The 16,266-nt window shown below is 40.6% G+C and overlaps 3 protein-coding genes across 7 annotated transcripts in view; 2 read left to right on the plus strand and 1 right to left on the minus strand.

The window, feature by feature from the left end:
• Positions 1-2,470, plus strand: part of celsr3 (cadherin, EGF LAG seven-pass G-type receptor 3) — a 51,649-nt gene extending 49,179 nt beyond the window's left edge. For all 4 annotated transcript variants that reach the window (XM_077601461.1, XM_077601468.1, XM_077601478.1 and 1 more), the window contains one exon: positions 273-2,470. In XM_077601461.1, the coding sequence (XP_077457587.1) occupies positions 273-300 (28 nt within the window). In that variant the 3' untranslated portion in view covers positions 301-2,470. The remainder of the gene's footprint in view (positions 1-272) is intronic.
• Positions 2,471-3,759: 1,289 nt separating this feature from the next.
• On the minus strand, positions 3,760-7,364 carry fsbp (fibrinogen silencer binding protein). Its single transcript, XM_077601575.1, has 4 exons — positions 7,051-7,364; positions 5,641-5,693; positions 5,387-5,558; positions 3,760-4,415 (listed from the first exon to the last, which is right to left on the minus strand). The coding sequence occupies exons 1-4, from the start codon at positions 7,253-7,255 to the stop codon at positions 4,141-4,143; spliced, it is 705 nt and encodes a 234-aa protein (XP_077457701.1). The 5' UTR covers positions 7,256-7,364; the 3' UTR covers positions 3,760-4,140.
• A 72-nt stretch (positions 7,365-7,436) lies between these two features.
• Positions 7,437-14,479, plus strand: wdr6 (WD repeat domain 6). Of its 2 annotated transcripts, none has more exons than XM_077601498.1 (7): positions 7,437-7,591; positions 7,775-7,866; positions 8,600-8,761; positions 9,882-12,534; positions 12,624-12,701; positions 12,944-13,060; positions 13,437-14,479. In XM_077601498.1, exons 2-7 carry the CDS (start codon positions 7,797-7,799, stop codon positions 14,323-14,325), a joined length of 3,969 nt encoding a protein of 1,322 aa, XP_077457624.1. In that variant the 5' UTR covers positions 7,437-7,591; positions 7,775-7,796; the 3' UTR covers positions 14,326-14,479. The 2 variants fall into 2 exon arrangements, with proteins under 2 accessions (XP_077457624.1, XP_077457630.1); XM_077601504.1 differs by having other exon boundaries at positions 7,538-7,693.
• The last annotated feature ends 1,787 nt before the right edge of the window (positions 14,480-16,266 follow it).

Here is a 16,266-nt window from a genome sequence, read left to right on the forward strand (position 1 = left end):
AGAATTTCAGCATGGCAACAGGTTTATTGTTCTGATTATGGCTCATGCCTTCCTTTAATGTCTCCATGTTCTCTCCGTGCTTGCTTCGGTTTCTAAATGTGTACCTTAATTGTGAATATTATGTAATATTATTATTTTAGCCATTGAAAGTGTGTCTGATTACCTGGAATTTATCCATATTTAGCTTGGCAATTAAAAGACCATGTCTTTGTCTCCTCATTTTACATTAAAAAAAAGACTAACTGAAATTGTTTCACTTGTCTCCATTTCAGAGTCAACAGAAGCGATGGACAGTCTTGATGACAGCTGTTTTATTCCTTTCTGCAGTCTGAGGACCAGGAGACCCAATGAGTCGCGGGACTGAAATACACTTTTGGATACAGGTGACATTGTGCGGGAAGAAAAAAAGATTTTGACTGTCCAGCGGATAAAAACTGTTTACAAACTATTACACTCAGTCATATGTGGGTAGTATCTTAAACGGTGGGAAAGACTGTACATACTAAAACATTTTTATACATTTTGTATCTTTTTCATTGGGGGACAAAGTTGTCCCTTGTGATGTTTTCTTTTTGTAATGTTCGTCTGAGTGAGGTTGCTGCGAGCGAAATATCCGTGTTTAATTTGGGGAAAAAAACAGGCAAACAAACAAACAAAAAACATTTTTTCTCCTTAAATGTGAGGGGGTTAAGTATCCTATAGCAAGATCTGATGAGAGGGTCACAAAAACGCAAGACGTACAGCAGCTAAAGGGAATCCATTAACGCAATGATAGTGTTCGTGTAAATAGAGGGCCGTTATTATTACGAGAGAGTTGAATGGAACAAGACGATTGTAACGTGGAAGACTGTGTTGAGGGTGGCACACCAAGTTCCGCGTCTGACCATTAAAGCTCCGTCAAAAGTCGTCGTCAGATTGTCATGTTTTGTGATCTCTGTTGCGCCGTGAAATGAATGTGACCTTGTCATCTGCCTACCTTGCGTGCCTGGACCGTGCCCCCTTGCATGCACGGCGCCATATCCTCGGGGACTGAAGGGTCACAACTGTCTGCCTCTCTTCACCATGGCCACACTGTTTTTGGATAACAACTCAACCTGCCTCATTAGACAAGCCAAGGTGAACACTAACTACACCACTGCTGTTGAGTCACTTGCAATTATCGTAAATGTAGGAATATTGTAGTCATGCTTCCATCCATTTTCAAACACTTGTTTCAGCCAACCTCATTCATTTATAGTCTTAATTTAACTGATACGTCAAATTAGCCATCTGAATGACTACACAGAATATACTGCAATGACAATAACAATTCATATTTTGCAACAAATTTTGATTTGACATTTTATATATGCAGGCATTCATTTAGTAAATCAAGACCAAATTTGAATGTTGAATTTATGACAGATTGCCAGTTCCCAAAGTGACGACGTAATCCAAAAATGAAGACGTAAATGAGATTATAGTCTATTCATTCATTCTTCTCTTTCATTCATGCGATAGTAAACTTTTATTTATGGAAAATAATTGTTAGAAAAATCATTCTAGTCAATCCAGGTCCTAGTCAGTCCAGTATTACCTGTATAAAACATAAACGGAGAGTGCCTTCACATGCCACACAACAACATAGCAGTTTTACGTATCTCATCAACCAGTACACCCCTGACTGGTGTTTCTTAATTTTGGTCTTAATGCTCTTACTTCCACTTGACAAAGATATTATTTTACATTAAATAATGATCAGGGTCATCTTGAACTCTAGAACAAGCTAGGATTATGAGACAATTTTAAATTCTGAAAGGCATCTTATGACTCTTTCTCAAATTTGAACTGCCGTGTAAAGGCCAGTGTATTTTACCCCGGTTAAATTCTGTAATGCCACTGCACCATTTTGCCTAACAAGTGACGTCAGTGTCTCTACGTGCTTTTAAACCGGAAATATATTTGATCATTTCAAAATGTGCACCCTAAGAGATTCACTTCATTGATTGTTCACTCACATTGTCCATTTGTATTTTATTTAGTAAACTTCCACAGCTATTGTATCTCTCACAAACAAATTTGCTTAATCTCTTATTTACAACTGGAATTAAAACACCCGATTCAAATAGGTAACATAACACCACTTGAAAACCATGCAAACATTTCATTGTAGATTTTATTTTTGCTTCCTTTTTATAGCGATGAATGTAGATATTGATGAAAGTGAAAAGAAATTCTCTTCTGTAATCCAAAACCAAGGTTGACATTGGATCTTTCTGCTCATGTTTTAATTGAATTTGATCAGGACACGATTACAGCTCAGAGGCAAAATGGTTGAATCAAAGAACAGAATACCTAGACGAAACAAGAATAAAACATCTGTGATGCATTTCTGTTTACGACAGGGTGCATTCAGCAAGAGGATTGCAGCATGTAAACATTTCTGTTAGCCCAGAAAGAGAAATGTTGGCCATTAAAACATGTATTGCTACACAGCTGTTTTTATTGTGTGTGCATGCTTTAGAATAGATTTGAAAGAAAGAAACATTTTTAGGAGGAAAATGGTGATACTCATTTGCCCATATAAATATTGGACATGAAAAGTTTAGGAAATCTCCTGAGGGCTGAAATATCTTGATGTGATTATGTCCGTGGAATAAGTGTCAAAATGTCTTTATGGATCAATGATTGAAAGATTTACAGTTAAGGTAGAAAGGAACTGAGGAGTAACATTCCTCATTTTTTTCTTTAGAGTTTGCTATTTTTCTTAAGAAGGTTTGGTGCTGATTATTGTCCCACAGGGACTTGGTCTGTCTCATCCATCAGAGCCTGTATAAAGTCCAAATAAAATGAAAAGTATACATTATGTATACTTTCTCAGCATTCCAAGGCATACCAACATATCTTCTATATGCAGACTTTGAAATATTATTTATTTTAACTGATTTTCTGACCATTCCAGGAACTATTTTTCAACAAACATTGCACAGTGTAGAGAAAGGAGGAATTTGTCCTGGGAAACATTTGGTTGTAGCTCCTTCTGTTAGGACACTTGAAAAATAGAGGGTGGTAATAAGTATGGAGATTATAGACACGTTACTAGCTTGCTACTGCGTCTTCATTCAATTTAAGTGAGTAGATGTCATTTTAATGTGTAGTAATCATTTTTTCCACCAGTTTCTATTGTATTTCCAATTAATCAGAACAAAAAATAAAACTACAAGCATCACCTTATTAGAATAATGCATGATGAAAAGATGATAGTATTCATTTCCAACACAGTTGAGTTTACATAGACTTTGGCCAAACCAACACAATGCTCAATCTTAAAGTAAGAGGCCAACAAGTAATGCACGAACATCCATGTAGTACCACGTTTATTTATTTTCTAAATTGTAAATTAGGTGCCCATGTGTACCACTATATATATTCTAAGAATCTCGGCAGAAGCAAATGCGACGTGAACACTCCATTATGACAGGACAAAAGAATTGAGTTAATTAAAGTATCAGTTCAATTTTTGGGACTTTGCAATGAAGAGGTAAAAACCCCACTGTCACCATTGTTCCACTCGAATAAAATGATTGAATTTTGTCAAAAGGTTTTCAAAAATTCCGTGGAAAGAATCACACAGTTCCACCACTATTGAAATTCTGTCATCAAAACGTTTGCCTTAGCATAGCTGACACTGATTGCGTTGAAGGATTTTTTAATGCTAGCCGCAAATATAATGAGGCAATATGAAAGCAAACGCAGTGCACAAAAAAAATGCGCCAGTAGTAGGTTGTGCTAACTTGGTTTATCTTAGAAAGAAAGGGAGTACGGGTACGTGAAGTCCAATGTTTTTAGTTTAGTAAAGTCCCCGCTGATGAAACAGTGGGACTTAATGCACAAATCCGAGAGAACACTGAGAATCAAGAGGCTTAGTGCAAGCACTAAAGTCACTTTGCTTGAATGCAGCGGAAGATGTACATTTGTCTATGGTGAGACGTTTAATGCTGACCAATACAAGTACAGTAGGCCTAATGCCATTGATACTGTTCTCTATGCAAAAAAACTGAAGGGCAAATGGCAGTTAGCGTTAAGATACAAAACCATGTAATAAAATTGTTCAGTGGCATGTGGGACAAGTGCTAAAATGGCTAAAGCGACAAACTCAGCTCATCCCGTGGGATCAGGGCTTCTCTCGTCCTCACTGCTGCCGGGCGATGACGGCACTTCCTCACCCATCCTTTTTAGCTTAGCCTTGTAGTAGTTCTTCTTCATCCTGAACGCTTTGAATTTCTGGCGAGCAGCTCGCGTCTTCTCCCTCATCAATTCCTGTTCCCACGCTAGCACCTTCATCCTGTTCTCCCATTCCAATAACCTCATGTGCTGCTGCTGCTCCAGGACCTCAGCCTTCTGCTGAGGATCCACTGCATCGTGTGGCCGACCACCTGTCGATTTGACGAGACACTGGTTGAGAAAGCCGGAGGTGCCTGGCGGCGAGGGCAACTATTCAGTTTTTGGATCAAAATACCTACAAGCGGTTAACAGTGAGTGACACCTCCAGTATTTTTAAGAGTGAATTTGAATTTACTTTTTTAAATATGGTCTGTAATGATAGTTTAAATGATGTAAAAGAAAAAATCCAATTGAAAACTAAATGTGCTTTTGATTCATACAGTATCTCAGAAATAACACTTGATGATTTTTTGTAAGATTTTCCCTTCAAAGTAACACATTTGTACTCCCTATTAAAACCATGAATATGGAGGTGAAAATTGGGAATCAGGGGGCGGCTTGTACGTGAGAAATTGTCAAATTCAAAAATTTCAAGGCAATTTTCAGAGTGCGCCTTAAATGCACGAGTGGCTTATATGCAAGTAAATCCGGCACACTACAGCGCCTTCTCTGTTTTATCCAAATTATTTATTTTATAACAAGTTTTCCTTAGTTTGGTATCCACACATCTTTTTAGTATACACATCAGTGAGAGAGAAGCCCGGCCCATCCCGACCCGAAGTAATGATTGACACCTTTTGATTATATATGCCATCATGTTGCCCATAGTTGGCTGGGATAGGCTTCAGCACCCCCCACAACCCATGCGAGTATAAGCAGGTCAGAAAATGAATATTTAAGTGTATTATTATTTTAGTATGTATAATAATTTAATTTGTCCACTTCATTTAGCATCTAGATTAAAGCAAAAACACAAGTGGATGATTTTTAATCTTAATCTTTGTTATTCCGGCCTCAAGTGGTTCATACCAAATTCATGAGTTTGGTCATTCATAAATCACGATGACGTCTCAGTTAGCTGTACGAAGTCAAAGGTTATAATAGTTGCAATGTTGACAGCTAGCATGTCGATGTAGCCTACACTTGAATAATAGCGTAATTGTTATTAAAGTGATTAGTCTACCTGCTGCTGTGAGATAGTAGATGGCAGGAAAGGGCGCATCCTGTAGCTCAGCATTGTGGGGACTGGAGTTTGACACAGGGCTATGTTGCAGATCTGAATAGTTATTTCCCTGTAGCCTCTCCAGGTTTTGACGTTGCAAGTATGCAGCCACATGTTCTTTGCTGTCTTCAGCCTGGTGATAACTCGGTTTTATTTCCAGGTCAAATGGAAACTCATGCAACTTTGCTGTTTGAAGCAATAGTTAACATAATTACCTTATTTAAGATGCCATTCATCTCCCCAGCTGCTTTGACTCTCCCTAAATTGCCTGTATGACAGAAAAAAAAGAGGAGAGACCAGAGGTAAATGTGTTGGAGGAAATGTGTGACAACACACCCAACAAAAGCTGTCACTGATGACAAATGATGATGCTAGACATCCAATTCGTTTTGACCGTGACAGCCATCAGTGATCGAAAGTTAACAAAATAAAAACTAAACAGGGAAGCCGCATACCGACGAACAAGAAATCCGAAACAATACTTTCAGAAAGACATATCAAAACACGGGGTATAAATACACAGACAGGAGTTGATGACAATTACAAACACCTGGATCACATAAAGGAAGGAGAGCCAAAAGGGACACAGCAGGTGAAATTCATACAAATCTCGCAGACAGGACACACAGGGAAACACCCATCCACCAACCCCAACAAAACATGAAAATCTGTACTTCTTGGATGAGCTCCAGCTCCTTAACTAAAATAACATTGAATTAAAATAAATGGTTGTAGGTAGAAATTTTTGATCCGTTGGCTAACACTGAATTAATCCTTTCCTTTCACAAAGACATTTAGCACCATCTTGTGGCGTTTTGGGGAAAAAGCAAGAGATTACAGGTTCCAAATAGTGAAAAACTGCAAGTAGGTGAATTTCTGAATAAAGAAGCAACAATAAGAGCGAGTTAATTATATGCCTAAAAATCATTTATCCTTTGGTTAGTTCAGCAATAGTGCGTCACAGGCAATGGTTTGAAATGACGCTTGTGTGTCATTCAAACATATTTCGCCACGGATGATTTATTCCCAAAAGGTGGTTAATGACAGCATCTCCTTGCATTCAGATGCAAATTCTGACACCTGCGAATTCCAAATTCCATTAAGATTTCATTAAGCAGATTTAATGACCTATGTTGCAACAAGGCGGGCTGGTGACGCGAGTGGTTAGAGTGTCGGCCTCACAGCTCTGGGGTACTGGGTTCAAGTGCAGGTCACACGTCCACCTGTGTTGAGTTTGCATATTCTCCCCGGGCCTGCGTGGATTTCCTACGGGTACTCCGGTTTCCTCCCACATTCCAAAAACATGCATGGTAGGCTGATTGAACACACTAAATTGCCCCTAGGGTGTGAGTGTGCATGAGTGTCCATCTCCTTGTGCCCTGCGATCGGCTGGCCACCGAATCGGGGTGTCCCCCGCCTCTGGCCCGCAGTCAGCTGGGATAGGCTCCAGCACCCCTCGCGACCCTAATGAGGATAAAAGCGGTTCAGAAAATGAGATGAGATGTTGCAACGATCACAAAGTTAGTTACTATGCGCGTCCATTAGACATCGTACTGTTATGCATCGTAATGTTTTGGCCGTCTATTTCCTCCTTTGACACGTTCAGCGCACGTATCTATATTTACCTTCCATAAGCTTGCGCACCGCCGCTTTGTGGCCAGCTCCTCCTGCATGGCTAGTGAGAGCAGCCTCGCCCATGGTCTGAAGTTTAATTGATTTACAGCAGGCCTTACATCGGGCGAAGTGAATATCCTGCGTGTCCTTAACCAGCCAGTCTTTGTAGACCTCCTTGTAGAGCCACGACTCTTGGAATTTGCACTTCCCAGGCATGGTGGAGGGAGAAGTTAGCTGGACCGCTGTCCTACAAAGGCTCACGTCCTGTCAGTTGCGTTCACATTCACTCGGATAGTCCCCATGTTTTTCCCGGTTTCACTAAACAGCCGTTGTAAATTGGAAGAGTATTATAAAGGCGGGTATCCTTGAAAGCACCACACCGTCGCCGAAATCATCGTCACTTCTTACGTCCAATGGAAATGCAGCTAGAAAACGGTTAGCCAATCACCTAATAACAAGAAGTCTGATTGGCCACAAAGGCGGAAAATGGAACAGAATCACGTTTTTTGGAGATGTTTTGAGTCCTCCCTCACACATCTCAAAACACTGAGGGTAAGAAGAATTACTTTTTGGAGTCTAACATAACCTTAAACAGTGCGATCACTATCCAGTATTGTCTTCAAAAGAGTGTGATTCATATATGGTTGAACCCTAGTATGTGCTCAACTCTACTATAGTCTTTAGAATGTATCAATAATTGTTTCATTTATTTTCTTACTTACCCTGCATCCACAGTGTATAAGCGATATATACACACATGGACACTGCAGCATTAGTAGCCCCAGTCACAGCACTGGAGTTCCTGAAGGATACATTTCTTTTGACAGGTAGGCTGCATTTAGTTCCTGTACTGTTTACATTACGTGAATTTTCATGGTTTGTGGGCGCAATTGTGATATAGATCTCATACAGTCACAATGTCTTTGATGACTGACAACAAGTATATGTTCATTATGAAAACAGTGCAGGGGAAGCATTTTGTGCGCCTGCGGTAAAAAATAAAAAAATAAAAAAGGTAGTACAGTAATCCCTCGAATTTCGCAGATAATGTAGACCAGACATGGCCGCAATAATCGAAAAGCCGCGAATTAGGATCACCCCTATTACTACCACCATACTACTTGTTTTCGTGCCTATAAAGATTTACAAGAACACAAGTACAATTATCAAGATGTGTATGTGTGAAATATTACATTCATAAGGATATGAAAATACTGTAATGTATTAATATCTATCATCTATATATAAAAAATTGTAAATACTATGCTTGAATGACTTTGGTGAGAATAAATATCTTCAAACTTCTTTGCAATTAACTACAACACTGGCTACAGTTACATGCGGTCAATAATGTTATTTATGTATATTTGTTATGTTATTTTTTATTTTTTTAAATCACAACAACACACTTATCCGCAAAAGCGTGCAAATTTCTAACACTGTGCAAACATATAAAATATTATTTCTTGTCCATAAAATGTAGTCATAACTTAATGACAAAAACAAAATGGCAGAGTCTAATTGTATTATTATTATTATTATTTTTATCTTTGTGGTCAGGTGAGGGTCCAGTGTTGACAGTGTACAGTCTTCAACCTCAACCTCGAGCATGTAGCTCCATGTCAGTGCTCCAACAGCACCGCATCCACGGGATAAGGCCAAGAGGCTTGACGACTATCTCCCCGCAGAGTTTTTTCGCAGACAGATACGGGGAAACCAGAGGTAAGTGTGACCTGGTGTTGTTTCATTGATATCAAGTTGAATGCGGAGCGTGAGTTGCTTGCTGGTCAAATTTGAAAACAGAAACAACAAAATGACAGGTGGGGATTTGTGTGATTCTATTTTTTTCTTCATATTTTTGGGGAAAGGCACTGGTTAGAAAAGATAATTGATATCACACATCAGAAAAGTTATACAGAACTTATTATAGATAAAGCTTTATATATACTTTTAGAGCAGTGTTTCCCAACTATTGTGCCGCGTGGCACACTGATGTGTTGCGGGAAATTGCAAGAACTCATAAAATGTAATATTCAGAGAGAGAAATGAATAGGAATATAACAAGATTAAAATTGAACTATTACAATTTTAAAATCAAAATATGATGAATGTTAAATTATAGATTATATTGGTACAAGATTCAAATTGTGAAACAGTCATTTTGTTGCTATTTTTCTCTAACATGAACCGGAAGTTGTTTTGTTACTAGGGCATCAACTTTTGGCCACGTAAAGTCTGTGTGAGCAAAACATTCTTTGGCGTAACATTAGGAGATTTAAGTAATATTTGGACAAAAGTCATAAAATTATGCGATTAAAAACACGACATTACTTTTTTTGCATCACTTGAACTGGAAGTTGTTCAGGGTCCGCAGACATCAACTTTTGGTGACATTCGGTCAGTGTGAAAAATTTGATTTTGGAATAATTTTGGAGGTTTTTGTGATTCCTGCTAATAAAACTTTGATGACAATGACTATTGTTAATATAGGCGACATATTTAAATTAAAAGATTTTCAAATGGTGGTGTCCCTTGAGATTTTTTCAATGTAAAAAGTGTGCCGCAGCTCAAAAGAGGTTGGGAAACACTATTTTAGTTGGTAATCCTCTTTAACATGCTTCATTTGGCATTGAAATATAAACATTAGCGAACCAATCTTTTTAACTACTTGATTAGATGACAAACCCTGAGCTGTAATAGTCAATTAGTCAGTTTTTAGACTGTTAAAATAGAATAACCCAACACACACACTCGCACGCACACACATACACACACACACACTTGTAATTTGTCTTATACAATTCAACTAATGACTAATCCTCTTCTGGTTCCTTATACCCAGGTCTGAGCCCCACCCCTGAACCATACTATTATGATCTAGCTGTGTTTGGTGGCAAGGCAGTCAGACTAGTGAGACTTCATTTCAATGTCTCTGCTTTGGTGCCAGTAAAATTGGAGATACAGAGTCCTGTTGCACAGCTTCGGGACTGGGTCCTGGATGTTCGATGGCTATGTGATGACAAAGAGTCTCTGCTGTGTGTGGCTGTTGCCCATAACGGTGCCCTTCTTTTGGACATCTGTTCAGGGAGCGTCTTGGCTCAGTGCTCATGTCTGGAAGGATGTCTGCTGTACTCTGCGCTCCTTGTAGTACACGAATCCTGGGAAGATACCGTTCTGGTAGGAGGGACTGTTTTCAACCAGCTCGTCTGTTGGACGCCTGGTGCAAAAGAAAGTAATAACAAAGCTCCAGTGGAAAGGCGTTTATTGGGACACACCGGTGTTATCTTTAGCATCTCTTACCTTGAGGACAAAGGATGTCTGGCATCAGCTTCAGACGACCGAAGTGTCAGAGTGTGGTCTGTCGGTGTTTTAGGTGGCCCCGGAGGGAACTGTGGACACTCGAACCCAACATGTATAAGAGTCCTTTTTGGACACCAAGCCAGGGTCTTCTCTGTGTGCCTTTCCCCAAGGAGACTGTTTAGCGCTGGAGAAGACGGGGCTTGCTTAATTTGGGACTGGGCTGGAGTTGGGACAGTGCTTCGTTCTTTAAAGGGACATCGAGCAGGGGGGATTCGGGCGCTAGCGGTCAGTGCCAGAAGAGATGGCACAGGCAGATGGGTGGCAACGGGGGGAGCAGATGGAGGGGTGAGGTTGTGGAAGGATGAAGAAAACGAAGAGGAAGACACAGAAACAAAAACAATTACGGACCTGGAATTTTCTGGTCATGGTATGCCTAAAGTAGTTTGTGTTGTAGATGGTGAAGCACACAGTACAAATTGGAGCCAGTGTAGGATTCTGGTTTGTACTGATCAAGGAATTGTTTACCAGTATGTTGACGGCTGTTGGGAGATGATATGGCAAGGTTCTCCTGAGTTCCAGTCCTACTGTGTGATGGAAACTGTTTGTGTAAGAGTGAATGACTCAACAAGTAAAGCTAATATATGTGCTGTTGGGAGCATCAGTGGAGCTTTAAATGTCTTTTACGTCTCTCATCCCCAACATGGGATTGTTCTCCAAGCTGGAGCTGGAAAGATTCACAGTCTTATTTGGCAAAAGGGAGATGACTCGATGTATTTGCTAGCGTCAGGTGCTGAAGGACGAGTCTATCGTTGGTGTATAGACGTGAGATTAAATGAAATGACTCTCAATGTGAAAAGCTGCCCTCCATTTGTTCTCCCTTCTTGTGCCAAGCGTTGGCTGACGGCTGCAGTGCGCCTCCCCACGAAAGCTAAAGGCACTCCGTGGATCTGCGGGGACAGAAGAGGGTCGCTGCTTCTGTTTCTGGAACATTTAACGGGGTATGACAAAGAGACAGTGGAATCTATGAAAGCAAGTAAAAGAACTCATGAAAATGAAACAACGAAAGATAAGGAGAGGTCAGAGGAGAACCAAGGCTTGATGTTGTCTCCAGTAAACTGCTTGTTTGGAGTGCACGGTAAACAGGGGGTCACTTCAATCTGTGAATATCAAGGACTTCTCTACAGCACTGGGAGGGATGGCTGTGTGCGCGTTTTCAGGGTGCATTACACACTAGATGAAAAACGTGAAGGAAATGGTATGAACGACGTCATTCAGTTGGAGATTCTGAGAGTCCAGCGTGCTTGTAAAGGTATGGAGTGGCTGGAGAGGGCTTTGTTTACACCACCTATCATTTATGCAGACAGTAGTGTAACCAATGAATTTAAAAGCCAAAATTCGGTAGAAAGTCCTGATGACCAAGAGGAAGGGCTAATGCTGGAGAACAAAAGAACAGAGGCCCGGTTTGTCATTTTTGGCTTTCATGCCAGCCAGTTTGTGGTTTGGGACCCAGTGAGGCAAGAGAGGCTATTGGCAGTCCCCTGTGGTGGTGGTCACCGCTCTTGGAGTTTCTGGCCGACCCACACAAAGGTTTGGTCTGGATATGGAACTCTGGTCTATATCAAGCAGGGGTCGGTCCTGGCATCAGAATCCCCACTAAGGTCACCCAACTGGTCTGGCAGTGCAGCAAGGAATGAAGGATGGAACTTAAGAGAGGGCATCCACGGGAGAGGCATTGGGTGTGTCTGCCGACTGGGCAGCATTTGGATTGGGGGAGCCACTACAGCAAGCAAAATAGGAATATCTGGGTCAGAGAGGGTCCAAATTGCAGGGCAGTGGGAAATAATAGTGACAGGTGGGGAAGACACAAGCCTAACGGTCCTGGGTGTACATCCCAACTCCGGAAGTATTTCAGTCCTCTCCATTATTACCGACCACATCTCAAGTGTCCGCACCATGACGTCGATAACTCATCAGGATGGAAAGAGATCTCCTAAAGATTCCCAGTCCCTCTCTGCCCTGCTAATCTCTGCCAGTGGCCGGGCTCAGTTACAGTTTTACCGACTATGGATCGGTTGGGATAAACAGAGACGAGCCCTCATCTGCCAGGTGGTGCAGGTGGCCAGTCACCGGTTGGACGAACACTGGGATAGGAAGCGAAACAGACATAAGATGGTGAAAATGGACCCAGAAACAAGGCGAGTCCAATTACTGATCTGGAGTACTGTATTTAAATTAAGTGTAAATACAATTATGAACTGTAACCATATAGACTATGTGTTTACAGATACATGTCAATGGCAGTGGTTGACCACAATTCAGAGGCTGTTCTTGTGGCTCTTGCTTGCAGTGATGGGGCGGTCAGGTAAGTTACACAATATAAATTGTTGGTACAGAAATAATAAAACGTGTTAGAGCAAAATTATACAAAATAAAAGTCTTTAGGTTTAGACATTTAGCATCACACCTTTGCAAATAATAGCCATTTAATAATTTTATTTCAATTGTTGCAATATTGGCACTCTTGAAGTGGTATTTTCTTTTGTGTTCCTTATAAGTGCTCTGAGTGTTTGATGGTTCTTCAGAGACTTTACTTTTTCTTTCTAGATTGTTCTCATTCAGTGAATGTAAACGCCAAATAGATTTGTTATGGGAGACGTTTTATCACCAGCGTTGTGTGCTCAGTGTCGCCACTTGCAGCTTGCAGGATGGAAAAGGCAACAGGTGAGTATTTTTATGCTTTATACACTTGAGTTTTTTCAAGCTAAAAATTGAAATGAATTATTATAAATGTACAGATAACATATATCGGGCTTCTCGGGAATAATGTGATGGATAACCAGTTTCCTCCAAAACCATTTTCGTAAGTTAATGATAGAACTCACATAAGTATAGACTAGAGACTGGTGGATTCATATTTTATAGCAAAGCAGTTGGATAGCTCTAACCTTTACTGCCACAGTCCCTTAATCAACTTTTTAGCGAGGGGAACAGTAGAACAACAATGCAAGCACCCACACAGAGGCTTGTTGGACGTAGCTCAAGTCCAAACGCACTCTAATAAAAATGATGTATTCATTGCAAATGTACTTTTCTGCAGGTTTTCGCTGCTGTTCAGCGCGGCAACCGATGGCAAGATAACCGTGTGGGATATGACCCATACAGACTCTGCTCTGTTCTTTGACTCTCCAAGTGGTGCTTCATCCCCACCAACACCCTGCCTCACCATTTCCGCCCACCAGAGTGGCGTCAACTCCCTGGCCGTTTGGGCCAAGATACAGGACGGCGGTTGCCTGGTAACCGTCCCGAGTGGCGGGGATGATGGGCAGTTGACGGTGTCCGCCATCAGGTTGGAGTCAAGTGGCAGAATTGGGGGTTTTACTCAGGACCAGCCGCAGCTCCATCTCAATCTACATCTTATCTCCCAGTTGACTATCCCGTTGGCACATGCAGCCCCTCTGACCGCCCTTAAGTTTCTTAGACCTGACCTCATAGTCACCACCTCTTGCGATCAGAGGGTTTCCCTGTGGGAGCTCTGCAGTACTGCCATCAACCACAGAGGAGTGCTGTGCACCCATGTTGCTGATGCAGCAGGACTTGCAGTGTGGCAGGAGGAGATTGTGGAAAATGGATGCAGGAAGACCAGGTCTGAAGATGACATGGTTGTCGTTGAAGGAAGGACTGAAGGGCAGGCATCCTCACAGTCAACTGAGTGGAAAGCCGAGGAGATGGGATATAAAGACCAAAAATTGACTAGTGCTGAAAATCCAAATAAATCTGTTGTGAAGATGGAGGATGAGAAAGACCATAGTAACGAAATGCAAATTGATGACCAAACTCGAGATGAATCCATCACCGAAAATGCTATGACATTGTCCTATGTGAAAAAGAATGGGAGCAAAATGACAGAATGGGTGCTAGTCTGTGGTCAAGGATTCCAGCTGCTGCGAATTCAAAATAGTGACAATGATCAAAGCACACATACATAAAAGGAGGACTAGTGAGAAGGACAAGATTTGTACTGTAGCTCACCAGAACATCAACTTATAATTGCACAATAAGTATGGCTTTTAAAATCATGTTTTAATTCACTCATTTTTAATTGTACTTGCAGCATTCAAATAAAACATTTTGTAATTACAAGCTTTCTACAATAAGGGAAAATTATTCTTTTGGCATTTATTGGCCATTGGTGAGGCAATGATTTATACGTTCCTTTTATAACCCCTTTTCCAATGAAGTTGGGACGTTGTATTAAACATAAATAAAGGGCTTTTAGCCTCAGTGCCGTTGGACCAGCCATTAGCCATCAGACACTTCTGGAGTCTCACACTGGCTATTAAAGACTCCTTTTTCAGCTTGACGGCATCCCTTAACGCCGGTTCTGAGATTGTCATCATGGAAGGAAACAACAACCTTTTGGTTGCAGTGCCGGTCGGCCGCCTCAGCAATTACATTTATTTCTGACCCACAGCTGAAAAAAATCCTAGTGGAAAGATTGTCAACCCTTGGTCAAAGGTTTTGAGACTCTTTCATTCTACTGAATAGTGAAAAGTCTCAAAAACTATAACAGCGAGTGTACACACACAGTCTCACTGTAGACATCATAATTTTGGGAATTATAGATGGGCCTGATCCATTATCAGTCTCAATATTTGAAACAGGTTTAATTCGTGGATTGGATCGACCCAACTTTCAAAAAATGTTTGATCAATGAAGCATATCCCAGGTGTTGTCATTTAAGATTCACAAATGTACTAATTCTTCAAAATGTGATTTTTTTTTATAGTGTTCCAGTTATATTAGAATTTTTTCAAAGCCAGCACCTGTTCTGAATTCTGCCATTTATCTTCTTGTAAGTGTACAGCAGTTTGTACAAAGTACAATACAACATTTGTATGATTTAAATTGATTAAAATATATATATAAATATGTATTGTACACTGTGGGCACGCATGTAAGGCAAATGGGGGACAACAACATGACGACTCCCAGCTGAACGCATCTATTAAATATTTTAAGCAATTATAACCTCGTCTCAAGTTCCCCTTTAGTCGAATGCCAATGTCATGACCTGTCATAACAAAGAAAAGACGAGGAGGAATAAAAAAAAAAAACGATTCATGTTTTTTAATCACACCAACGAAAAGTGGGAAAACTACTGTATATGCATATGCCAGTGGTGCTTTTTTACAACTGCATTGCAAAAATGCCTGCCGCTGTGTGAGACAATTGCTGCTGTGCTGACGCAGTCAGGTGAGGCAAACTGAGAGAATGATTGAAACATGAGAAGCAGCTCAATCATTACTGTTGATGTTCATTGTGAGGTTGCTTCACCGTTTGCTTTAAGAGAGGTGAAATGTCTTCAACTCTTGTCTTGATTCCAAGGTTTTCTTGGAGTTCAATCTTGTGTCTATCCACAGACGAGTGCGACAACTGAAGACCGACCCATTTCCTTTGAAACAGCAAAGGTAAGTCACTTTTGCAAATTGGCTTCTTTACAGGCCTTGGCCTCTACCAATTGGCAGAGATCTGTTATTTCTGCGCTTCAGTAACTTTTCTAGTGCATTGTACATTGCCTCCTGTTCATCTAAGTAACATGAGGTACCAACGGAAAGCTGTCTGTACTTGCTTTTTATAACTATAGTCACATTTCCAATACTGGTACCTACAGTTTGGTTTTGTACACTGCATTCTGATTTGGTTTGTGTTTCTGCAATATTTGGAGTTCAAAAAGAAAGACAACACTGTTATGGTTTCCATTTTAGTCATAAATTGAACAAACACAGAACTTCAGAAAAAGTACAAATTGTAAACTGACAAAAATGGTCTTGACTCAATCAATGTATAATCACAAAAGCACAAATTTATGGGATATTAAAATGCTGTCACCTGCAGTTTATGTTTGAGATGCCACGTGAACGCCTGCC

The sequence above is a fragment of the Stigmatopora argus genome, chromosome 1 (genome assembly GCF_051989625.1).
Source record: "Stigmatopora argus isolate UIUO_Sarg chromosome 1, RoL_Sarg_1.0, whole genome shotgun sequence".
NCBI classification, from domain to species: domain Eukaryota; kingdom Metazoa; phylum Chordata; class Actinopteri; order Syngnathiformes; family Syngnathidae; genus Stigmatopora; species Stigmatopora argus.